This window comes from Schistocerca americana, chromosome 1 (assembly GCF_021461395.2).
Source record: "Schistocerca americana isolate TAMUIC-IGC-003095 chromosome 1, iqSchAmer2.1, whole genome shotgun sequence".
Classification (NCBI taxonomy): domain Eukaryota; kingdom Metazoa; phylum Arthropoda; class Insecta; order Orthoptera; family Acrididae; genus Schistocerca; species Schistocerca americana.
The window spans coordinates 531,513,538-531,525,986 of record NC_060119.1 but is presented as its reverse complement, the minus strand read 5'-3'; the positions used below and the strand labels follow the sequence as shown (position 1 = coordinate 531,525,986).

The following is a 12,449-nucleotide window of genomic DNA, read 5'->3' as shown; positions in this document are numbered from 1 at the left end:
TTGTCCTCTTTCCATTTCCCTTCACTGACCCCCCACTACATCTTGATTAAGCGTCTGCATTTCTGTTTTCAGATTATCTAGCTTTCCTACGATGCTCAAACTTTTGACATTCCACGCCTCGACTAGTAGAACGTTTTGCTCTCGTTGTTTATTCACTCTTTTTCTCATGGTCACCTCCCCCTTTTGCAGCCCCCTCTCGGACATCCGAATGTGGAACTACTCCGGGAATCTTTTGCCAATGGAGAGATCATCATGACACTTCTTCAATTACAGCTCACATGTCCTGTGGATACACGTTATGTGTCTTTAATACAGTGGTTTCTGTTGCCTTCTGCATCATGCCATTGATCATTGCTGATTCTTCCACCTTTAGTGGCAGTTTCCACCTCAAGGTCAAGATAGTGCCCTGAAGCTCTGTCCGCTCCTCCTTTCTCTTTGACAAGGCCGTTGGCAGAACGACGGAGACTTTTTATACCGGAAGTTTTCGCCCTCCATTGACGATGATTTTTTATTCAGGTTTCGAAGGCAGGGTTGAGTTGTTTGGGGGACCAAACAACTAGGTCATCGGTCTCATCGGATTCGGGATGAAGTCAGCAGTGCCCTTTCAAAAGAACCAACCCGGCATTTGCCTGGAGCAATTAAGGAAATCACAGAAAACCTAAATCAGGATGGCCGAACGCGGGATTGAACAGTCGTCCTCCCGAATGCGAATCCAGTGTGCTAACCACTGCGCCACCTCGCTCCGTCCGAAGGCAGGTTTCGAAGACGGGACCGAGGTCGTTTTGATTACTAATCAAAGAATTTAACCTTTTTTATTTCATTTTTTTCGTCACTGCTCCTTGCATTTGTTCGGGGCGGACGTCCCATGATACCCGTTCAAGTTCATCGTTGATCCATTCACTCAGTTTTTTATTATTTTTTTTTTTATTTTTTATTACAGTGGGCAGCTAACTCCTAGACTGCGGGTAGTTTCTAATGCAGTAAGCAATGAGGAAGTGTGGCGTAAGCTAAGCTCACTGACTGCTAAAATATCGTCTTATGAACCGCATGCCAACATGGCTGAGAGACAAGGAAGAAGAAGCCATACTTCATGACAACGGGGAGCTCTGTAGTAGAACAGCCACCTACAACAACCTTCCGGAGGCTGTGAGGAGATGAGCCTCGGGCGGACCAGGAAGGATTTCCTGAGACGCTGACATCCACTTCCAATCTCCTCACCTTCAGCGGCACAGGGGCATGGCAGCTGGGAATCTTGAGTTGTGCCTCAAAGCACCACCGGATAGCTGTCTAGAATTATAAATTACAAAATTTGTGATCCAGTAATGAAACAGTGTGTAATGGACCAGAAGCATATGCATTTTTTATTCCGGATGAACATATGTGTGTGCGCCAGATGGCCAAATGCTAGTATGTAAACTTTTTTCTGTTCTAAAAATGATTAATTTTTTAAATTTTTTACGTAGAAAATTTACGCAGATTTTTTCCCCTTAACCACCGTAATGCTTAGTTATACCAACCCCTTTTTGAAATTATGCTAAAATTTTATGTGCTATATTCGTGTGGAACATTTGGTCTGTTCTAGTCTCTAGATGACAAACTGAAAGAAAATAGTAACACAGGTTGCTCATCTGGTCTGATTATATTAGTTATGATCAGATGATGGTTATCACAACCGAAACAAGTCACCACGAATACAAAGAAAAGTAATTTCCGCTTAGATGTCTCTTACTATTCTCGCATAAAGTATAAATCGCTGAAGTTCCAAAATGTTACCAATATTTCTTATTCCTTTTTTCTCATACTCCTTTCAGTACCCGCTGCCATCCCCTCATTGTTTATCCTGAACAGCCGCAATTGCTGATCATCACAAAGAAAATATATTTTCGTGATTGAAAAATTGAGATCAATAGTACCAGTGTTCGTTGTGGACGGAATTTTAAAAGAAAAGAACTTTTTGATTCCACGATTGTCTCCAAATAGCTGAATCATAAATCCAGTGGAAATGATTTGAAACATAACCAAAAACAGCATCTGCATGAAATATCAAGAGTCTTTTGTTAAAAACTTTTAAGGGTGGTGAGGAATTGCAATCACATCTGGGACCTTTCGGGAGTGTAACTGGCCCAAACTTTCTCTTCATGGACGATAAAACTAAACGAGTCTGCTCTTATCTGTTCTGGAGAATGAATTCTTGTTGTTATCCATTGCAAGGCCTGACCATCGAGCTCTTCGGAAGGATGAATGCAACGCAAAAAAGAAAAGGCAGCCCATCAACCGCCTTAATCAATGGAATCGGTTGCCAGCAGCGCTCTTGAATCACTTCACAAAGATGATGCCACGTTGATGCAAAGCTGTTTTGTCACTGTGCAGGAGTTTTTCAGGTTTTGCCATTTTTAAACGTGCTTACGTTGGCTTGACAGCTCTTACAGTTACAGTTTTTGGACATTATTGGATGCTAAATTGGTTGTAATAGATCTTTACCTCGCTCTCTAACGCTCTCATCCTCCTGTACAAAAAAATATGCTGTCTTCTTCATTTTGTTTAATATGTGGAGTCTAGTGAAGTACAGTTTCCCAAGTCACCTGATACCTGCTTTTTGTGGATTTACACTCAATTTAAGTTAATTAAAATAAACACATGCGCAACTTACTTTGAGGAATATGCCGATGATGCGAAGGTCCGGAATTATGTGGGACGCTCCTCAAAGAAGACACTGTAACACACACACACAGCAAAAATTATATCAACTTTTAAGGTACAACTGCGTATTTACTAAAATCTGAACATTGAATCAGGCAGTAGAATCATCATGCCTTTCCCACATGATGTAATTTCGGGAGGCAAGTGAAGAACCTAGCAGTACATTAAACACAGTGGTCAGTTTACAAACGTGATAGAACTGTAGTGTTTTAGTTAACCGTAGGGTTTTAGCTAAACGTCCCAGAACAAGTCATCAGTGATATTTTCAGTCTTCTGACTGGTTTGATGTGACCCGCCACCAAATGCTCCCTGGCGTCAAGTTCTTCGTCTCAGATTAGCTCTTACATCCGACGTCCTCAATTATTTGTTGGAAATACCACAATAAAAGTGTTCCCCTGTATATTTTACCCTCTACAGTTCCCTCTATTACCATGGAAGTTATTCCCTGATGTCTTCACAAATATCCTGTCATCCTCTCCTTCTTATTGCTTCTTCCTGTCGGTGTTTTCCATGTGTTCCTTTTCTCGTCTATTCTGTTTGTACGTGACAGAGTAGCGCTTGTAAGTAGGCTGTTTAGGTTTTTATGTTGGTAACGCCACGTAGAGCTCTATATGAAAATCACTGACTGTGCTGTGTGATGGCTGTGGTTGGTTTGCATTGTTGGAGTATATGCTATTGTAGTGTTGGGCAGTTGGCTGTTAACAGCGCGTAGCGTTGCGCAGTTGGAGGTGAGCCGCCAGCAGTGGTGGCTGTGGTGAGAGAGATGGAGGAATTTTGAGAGCGGACGATCTGGACGTGTGTCCATCAGAAAGAGTAAATTTGTAATATTGGATATCATGGACTGATATATATATTATGACTTTTGAACACTATTAAGGTAAATACATTGTTTGATCTCTATTCAAATCTTTCATTTGTTAACTATGCCTATCAGTAGTTAGCGCCTTCAGTAGTTTGAATCTTTTATTTAGCTAGCAGTAGTGGCGCTCGCTGTATTGCAGTAGTTCGAGTAACGAAGATTTTTGTGAGGTAAGTGATTTGTGAAACGTATAGGTTAATGTTAGTCAGGGCCATTCTCTTGTAGGGATTATTGATAGTCAGATTGCGTTGCGCTAAAAATATTGGCTGTCAGTTTAGTGTTGATCAGAATAAGTAAAGATCGAAATGTCTGAGTACGTTCAGTTCTGCTCAGTTGTTTGAAAATCAAATAATGTAAGAGGTTTATCAGCACAGTAATTCATTAATTTTTCTAAGGGGACGTTTCACGCTGAAAGCTGCAACAAACCACTGAATACCATAACAACAATACATCTGTTCAAATGGTTCAAATGGCTCTGAGCACTATGGGACTCAACTGCTGTGGTCATCAGTCCCCTAGAACTTAGAACTACTTAAACCTAACTAACCTAAGGACATCACACACATCCATGCCCGAGGCAGGATTCGAACCTGCGACCGTAGCAGTCGCACGGTTCCGGACTGCGCGCCTAGAACCGCGAGACCACCGCGGCCGGCAATACAGCTGTTATTCACGTTAACAGGTCTCATATTTTGTAATGCCTTCAGCATAACGTAACTATTATTAGGTGAATCTTCAACGACTATCAAATTCATACCGAATTTAAGTAAATCTGACCCTTCACAACTGACTGAGGACACTTATGGGCGGAAAATACCAAGTTTCTGACATCATTATTAGCATACAAATAATTCTCTCTTTCATAATTCACTGTACATCCCCAACTTCAGAAATACACATCCATGTTTTCCAATATAATCTACCGCCTTCCATCAGTTGGTACTTCGGGTTTTGCTTATTTCACCGAATACTGAGAAGAATTTCTTTTTTCTTTCAACATGGCTGTATACACTAACTACAAGCATTTAATTTTCATTATAACTTGCAGTAGCTTCCACACTGTACACTATGTGATCAAAAGTATACAGACACCTGGCTGAAAATGAGTCACAAGTTCGTGGCACCCTCCATCGGTTGTGCTGGAATTCAGAATGGTGTTGGCCCACAGTTACCCTTGATGAGAGCTTCCACGATTCCAGGCATACGTTCCATAACGTGCTAGAAGGTTTCTTGGGGAATGGCAGCTCTTTCTTCACGTAGTGCTGCACTGAGGAGAGATATCGATGTCGGTCGGTGAGGCCTGGCACGAAGTCGGCGTTCCAAAACACCCCAAAGGTGTTCTACAGGATTCAGGTCAGGACACTGTGCAGGCCATTCCATTACAGGGATGTTATTGTCGTGTAATCACTCCGCCACAGGCCGTGCATTATGAACAGGTGCTCGATCGTGTTGAAAGATGCAATGGCCATCCCCGAATTAGTCTTCAACAGTGGAAAGCAAGAAGGTGCTTAAAACAACAATGTAGGCCTTTGCTGTGATAGTGGCACGAAAAACAACAAGTGGTGCAAGACCCCTCCGCGAAAAACACGACCATACCATAACACTACCGCTTCCGAATTTTACTGTTGGCACTACACACGCTGGCAGATGACGTCCACCGGGCATTTGCCATACCCACACCCTGCCAAGAACAGGAGCACGTGAGTTTCTTCTTCCTTCTACACAGGCCACGCAGGAAGAAATTTTGCAACCAGCTACAAAGAACATATTGATGCCCTTTGACTCAAAAAATTAAGTAAGTCCAGTTTTGCATCACATGTTGCTCATCATGAACACTGTTGATGATATCAATAACAGTCTTTCTGTCCCCTGAGAAAGGACTACAGATGGACCTGCTTGAACAATTAGAAATTTTCATCCACAAATTAAAATCACCACAAAAATCCTGAATGAACAGACTGAGTCAACGCAAAACCTTTTCTTCCAGAATTTCCAGGGTTTCTTGGCACCAAAAACACCACAAAAATGATAATAATTCATCGTCTTGCATAAATCTTGTTCTTCTTGGTGTGCAACGACTATGGTACTCCGTAACTTACAAAACGTTTTTAATTATGTATTAAATATTCACCTCTAGCTATTTACCTTTTGTATGCAGTTAGCAACATTTACTGAAATGTAAAATCTATACTCGTAATATTAGTATCATAATAAAATGCAACTCTGGCCAAAGACTATTATGTATTAAAGTGCAGTATCTGTCATATCCATATTCTTTGTAAAAACATCCAATGTTTACATCCTGTGAGCCAATTTAAAACCAAGAGTAGCTGCATACTGTGTTTATTTGTGTACGAAGCTTAATAATCCACGTTATAAGAGCGATCTGATGTGAATACGACAAGGCAGTGCACTGTAAGCACCTAAAACATAAAAACTTTCTGATTCGTAAATGTTTCCTCACCGATTACCGAATTTCCGTCATTTCCGCCAGCAGCATCAGCACTGCATCTAGCTACACTTGGTCCACAAGATAATGTTTCTGTAACCCCTCCATCTAAAGATGAACCTGCAGTGGCTCGAAAACATGTTCATGGCTGAATAAATCGTAAAAAAAGCGACTGGTTGCCTATTTATTACCAGATAAACGCCAAAATAATATTAATTGTGGTCAGATGGTGGTTATCATAACTGAAACTGGTCACCATCGATGGAAAATCAAAATCGTTGAAGTTCCAACACGTTACCAAAATTTCTTAGTCCTTTTCTCTTACGTCCCAGTCTTACTTTCACTTCCCACCGCCATTCCCTGATCATCTACCTTGAACAGCCACGAGCGTTCATCCTCACAAAGAAAATACATTTTATTGGTTGAAAAATGGAGACAATAATACCTGTGTCCACTGTGCACAGATTTTTTCGAAAAACAATTTTTTGATTCGACGATTATCTACCTAATGCTGAAGAATGCATCCAATGGAATTGATTTGAAACATAACCCAACAAATTATATGCAATATATATTAACGGTCTTTCGTTGATAATTTCGAAGGGAATGAGACGAAACGCCATAAATTCACGTAAAAGACTGCACGAAAGCGTGTGCACAGGTTACAACATAGAAACACTGGTACCATGATGCGTTAAGTGGGCGGGAACTTGAAAATTTTTAATAAAAGTTGGACTTGAAAAAAGTGATGAGGAGAGTAAGCACGAGAGGGGCGTTGTCTGATCCAGCTGATCGGAAGACTTTGCATTTATTACAGAATTTACGACTGTACACGGTACTCAGTAAAAAGTAATACATGTCTTCCTACGGCTTTTAAGTAAGGTAGAAGGCGAAAGGGGGGCGGGGGCGGGGGGGGGGGGGGCAGGAACCAGCTGGTTAAACCAGATTTCGGTATTTTAACTCTGAATAACCGATATTTTTCAGTTTTTGTTTCTTCTAGGTTATACCAGCTGGGTATTTTATTTTTTACTGATAACCGAGCAAAAAAAAAAACGAAATACTGATCAGTCATAGATGCAGTGGTAAAATATTTCGCTTTTTTTTAAACATAATTTTTATTAATAAAATTTCCATTTGTTTCAAATATTGCGTTGTCATATAAAATGGGCAAAGCGGTCAGTGCTATTTGACTAAGAATTCCGGCAGAAACGAGCAACCAACACATGACATAAGAAGAATGCTACAGCATTGCTGAGGCAGTAAAGTCCTTGTTGCCATGTTTCGTGACTTAATGTACGCGTGTATGTGCAGTGTGCGAGACTTGCCCCCGTAGTTTCTCGCACGTAACAGAATGAAAATAGAAAGTAGCTGATCTGCCTGTGTCTACATAACACGCCTTTATATCCATGTAGTCGTTGAAAACGGACAAATTACACTACAGGCCAGTTTGGGTGCATATATACTGAGAAATCAGTACCCAGAACAACCACCTCTGGTCGTAATAACGGCCTTGATACGCCTGGGCATTGAGTCAAACGGAGTTTGGATGGCGTGTACAGGTACAGCTGCCCATGCAGCTTCAACACTATACCACAGTTCTTCAAGAGTAGTGATTGGCGTATTGTGACAAGCCAGTTGCTCGGCCACCATTGACCAGACGTTTTCAATTGGTGAGAGATCTGGAGAATGTGCTGGCCAGGGCAGGAGTCGAACACTTTCTGTACCCATAAAGGCCCGTACAGGATCTGCAACATGCGGTCGTGCACTATCCTCCTGAAATGTAGGTTTTCGCAGGGATCGAATGAAGGGTAGAGCCACGGGTCGTAACACATCTGAAATGTAAAGTCCACTATTCAAAGAGCCGTCAATGCGAACAAGAGGTGACCGAGGCGTGTAACCAATGGCACCCCATACCATCACCCCGGGTGATACGCCAGTATGGCGATGACCAATACACGCTTCCAATGTGAGTTCACCGCGATGCCTCCAAATACGGATGCGACCATCATGATGCTGTAAACAGAACCTGGATTCATCCGAAGAAATGACGTTTTGCCATTCGTGCACCCTGGTTCGTCGTTGAGTACACCATCGCAGGTGCTCCTGTCTGTGATGCAGCGTCAACCGCGGCCATGGTCCCCGAGCTGATAGTCCATGCTGCTGCAAACGTCGACGAACTGTTCGTGCAGATGGTTGTTGTCTTGCAAACGTCCCCATCTATTGACTCAGGGATCGAGACGTGGCTGCACGATCCGTTACAGCCATGCGGATAAGATGCCCGTCATCTCGACTGCTAGTTATACGAGGCCGTTGGGATCCTGCACGGCGTTCCGTATTACCCTCCTGAACCCACCGACTCCATATTCTGCTGACAGTCATTGGATCTCGACCAACGCGAGCAGCAATGTCGCGATACGATAAACCTCAATCGCGATAGGCTACAATCCGACCTTTATCAAAGTCGGAAACGTGATGGTACGCATTTCTCCTCCTTACACGAGGCATCACAATACAGATTCACCAGCAGCGCCGGTCAATTGCTGTTTGTGTATGAGAAATCGGTTGGAAACTTTCCTCATGTCAGCACGCTGTAGGTGTCGCCACCGGCGCCAACCTTGTGTGAATGCTCTGAAAAGCTAATCATTTGCGCATGACAGCATCTTCTTCCTGTCGGTTAAATTTCGCGTCTGTAGCACCTCATCTTCGTGATGTAGCAATTTTAATGGCCAGTAGTGTAGTTACGAAAAATAGAGTTCTTCAACTTCATTCTTCACCCTGTAGAACCGACTATCCGTAATGCCCAAACAGTGGTATGACTCCGATTGCGACATGATTTTCGAGTGAGTTTCAAAAAATTAGACATCAATAGCGGAATAGCGATGACTCCTTGTAGCATTCAACCATGTACCACTTTTCGAGAAAATCAGTGACCAGTGGAGAGACAAAGTTTTCTTTTATTTGGCTACTTAACTTAATATTTTGATTCTATTTATTTTGAAGCTGAGTAAGTCTTTTTGGGTTTTTTTTCAGTGTTTGATCGATTTCTGCGTTTACCACAGGAATTAATGTGAACAAAAAACTGGAAATCAGTTATTTCAGAAATTGGTTATTTTGAGCGGTTTTAACAGCAAGGTTAAAAAGACATGGAAAAAATGATATAACTGAAAACCGGTTGTTTCAACGATAACCGCCTACCGTGTTTGAAGCGTATGGTGCTTGCATTTTTGTGTACTCTGTGTAATAATGTATTGATACGGACTATGGCTGCAGTCCCCACTCTCGCATTAGTCCAAAAACAGTAGTAGCAGCGTCCTCACGGCTGAACAGTGCAGTCATATCACACAAATAGCATGGCGATTCAACAATACAGGATCTGTGGGTACCGTAAGGTATGAAAGCACGAGTTTTTCGGGAGCGGGTATCTGACGAATTGGTAATATGTAATAATTAAAATTAAAGTAATATATTCACAAACGTTATAATTATTTTATTACACAAACAAGGGCGAAATGGCACTTACAGAAGAGGGGGAAGAGGCTTCTTACACTATTCATGCAGTACTTCATCAATTTTTATATCTAGATTTTTGTGAATATACATCATAACCAGTCCGTTTAATCATTTAACTCCCGCTGTGCTGCTTAAGTAAGTCTTCAAATACCGCAATGTTGAGAACGAACGTTCAGGTGTTGCTGTAGTTATTGCCATTGAGCAGATAAGTTTCAGGGTCTTATGGGCCTAGGAAAAAGTAATTTTATTTTACCTATTTAAAGATATAATAAAATAAAATAAGTGAATATCTCCTTGGTTAAGGGAATTTCTTCTCTAAATCTTTGTTTCACTGAAGGAAGTCTCTGGTGATGCATCAACATCAGTAGGCCACTGATTTACTAGAGCGTCAACAGCAGTTCGTAAGTTTTCCGGTAACAATGTTCGTAAGTTTTTTTGGATTCCCTTCCCGTTTAAAAACTTGTCTTTGAGCTGGTTAATCAAGTAGTCTATGGAAAGATGAAAAACTGATAGCCTAAAGTACTCTTCAAGGCTCTCTGTCTCGAAGTTACGACGCTGTAGTTGTCTCTCCGTGGTTCTTGGAATTTCCTGCTAACTCCAGTAAGTTGAGACACAGTTTCTGCTTCCTTAGACACTGGATGCAAATTTGCTCGAAAATTGTCCACTTCCTTTTCTTGATTCTCACACATACCAATCATTGACAGTGTTTACTCGCGTTTTCTATTGCTCATTTGCGCATATTTCGTCTTTCTATGTTGCAGTGGATGTTTTATTCTGAAGCCCGCGAACTTTCAATGCGTTCCCTTTGTTATCAATCTGAATGCGCGCGTGCGCTTCTGTGTGTGTGTGTGTGTGTGTGTGTGTGTGTGTGTGTGTGTGTCTGTCTGTTTTATTTTGTCCTTGTCGATATTTCTTTTAGTGTGTTGAATCGTGTTTTGTTACATAGTATTGTTTGGTCATTGATAAATTTTTTGCCCCGTGTGCTAGCTTTTTGGATGGCATAATTTTCTTCTGTTGTTAAAAATGGTACGGTGATTAATGTGTTTTAGATTTTGGAGGTCTGTTTCTGTGACACTGAGGTGCGGTTGTTTTTAATGATGTGATCTGCAAATGTGGAATGTGCGCTGTCACTTTCCAGTGCTCACAGAAGTTCTGTGTGTCTAATCGTGAAATTTCTGCATGCTTGTCCGATGTACACTGAGGTAAGCTCTCTTATACCTTCAATTTTACTGGTGTTGGATATTTTTAATCTTTTCTACAGAGTGTTTGTTTCATACGCCACATGTCGATCTTGTTTTCTCGCGGTGTTTCTTATTCTGTGTGTTATTTTGTTGACAAATGTCAGGGTGTGCCATGTTTCTTGTTGTCTGTAATTTCTTCATCTCGTGTGCCGTTTTTGTTCTCTGTTGTATGGTTATTGTTGGCGTGATGTGTCGTGACACTGTTGTGTTTGTTCAGTGTCAGTTGTGTTTTTATTTTATGGTTTGTCTTGTCAGCAGTATTTTAAACATTTTCGGTGGTAATCTGACTCATTATGTTTAGTTCTTGTGTGTAGCTGTCTGTATCCACTGGAATTCTGTTCAGTCTGAGTAGGAGGTATCTGAGGCTGGCCTGCTTGTGGGCTGTCAGGTAGAATGCCCTGTTGTGAATAACTGTACTGGTTGATTTAGGTTTCCTGTATACTGAGAAGTGGCGTTTATTGTTTTTGCTTTCTATTACGATGTCTAGGAAATTTAGTTTGTCCTTTTCAGTTTCAAGGGTGAACTGTATTTTTGGATGAGCAGTATTGATGTCTGTGTGTAACTGCAGTATCTGGTCACATGTTCCTTCTGTCAAGAAAATTATCTCGTCGACATAGTGGTGCAAATTTATTATTTTGTACCATTTTGGATTCATATTTTGTTCAAAGATTTTGTTTCCGAAGTACCAATATGCAAAAAATGGTTCAAATGGCTCTGAGCAGTATGGGATTTAACTTCTGAGATATCAGTCCCCTAGAACTTAAAACTATTTAAACCTAACTAACCTAAGGACATCACACACATCCACGCCCGAGGCAGCATTCGAACCTGCGACCGTAGCGGTCGCGAGGTGCCAGACTGTAGCGCCTAGAACCGCTCAGCCACTCCGGCCGGCACCAATATGCAGTGCAGTTATTCTCAACAGGGAAAACCACCTAACAGCTCATAAGCACCTACACAGCTCCTACACAGGCTGAATGGAATACCAACGGGCAAAGATAGCTGCATACAAGAACTAAACAGAGTCGGATAGACTCCCGCACAATATGGATAAAAATAAATATTGCTGACGGACTAAACCATAAAATAAAAACACAGGTGACACCAAACAAACACAGCAGTGTCACGACACAACACACCAGAAACAACCACACAATAGACAACACACAAGGCACAATAGGTGTAGAAACCTCGAACAACAAGAAAATACCCTAACATTTGACAGCAAAATAACACACTGAATAGGAAACACTGTGATAAAACAATGGTCAGTGTATAGTACCAGCACAGTACTGAGACGAGGTACTGCAACCACATGGAGGCCTTTCGGGAGTACAATCGCCCCTGACTTCCTCTATATGGACGATAATTTTCAACTATTCTGGATTGATCTGTTCTGATGGATGAATTCCTCGTATATTCTCCACCTCAAGGACTGACCAGCGAGCTCTTGGTGCCGAATGGAGGCAAGAGGAAAAAGAAATGGCATCCTGTCTGTTCCCCTAAGCAATGGAACTGACTGCCAATAGGACTCTCGAATCACTTCACAAAGATTATGCCATATTGATGCAAACATGTATTGTCGCTGTGCAACAGTTTTTCTAGTTTTGACATTTTTAAATGCGCTTACATCGGCTTGAGAACGTGGATGCTAAGTGGCTTGTGATCTATCTTTCCTCATTCTCTAACC

At 41.6% G+C, this 12,449-nt stretch overlaps 1 protein-coding gene across 3 annotated transcripts in view; it reads right to left on the bottom strand.

The window, feature by feature from the left end:
- LOC124605452 (inter-alpha-trypsin inhibitor heavy chain H4-like) overlaps nucleotides 1–12,449 on the bottom strand; it is a 120,254-nt gene that overhangs the window by 26,592 nt on the left and 81,213 nt on the right. For 2 of the 3 annotated variants that reach the window (XM_047137138.1, XM_047137155.1), the window contains one exon: nucleotides 2,651–2,713. In XM_047137138.1, coding sequence (XP_046993094.1) covers nucleotides 2,651–2,713 — 63 coding nt within the window. Of the gene's footprint in view, nucleotides 1–2,648; nucleotides 2,714–12,449 lie in introns of all 3 variants that reach the window. The other variant, XM_047137147.1, reaches the window with a different exon arrangement.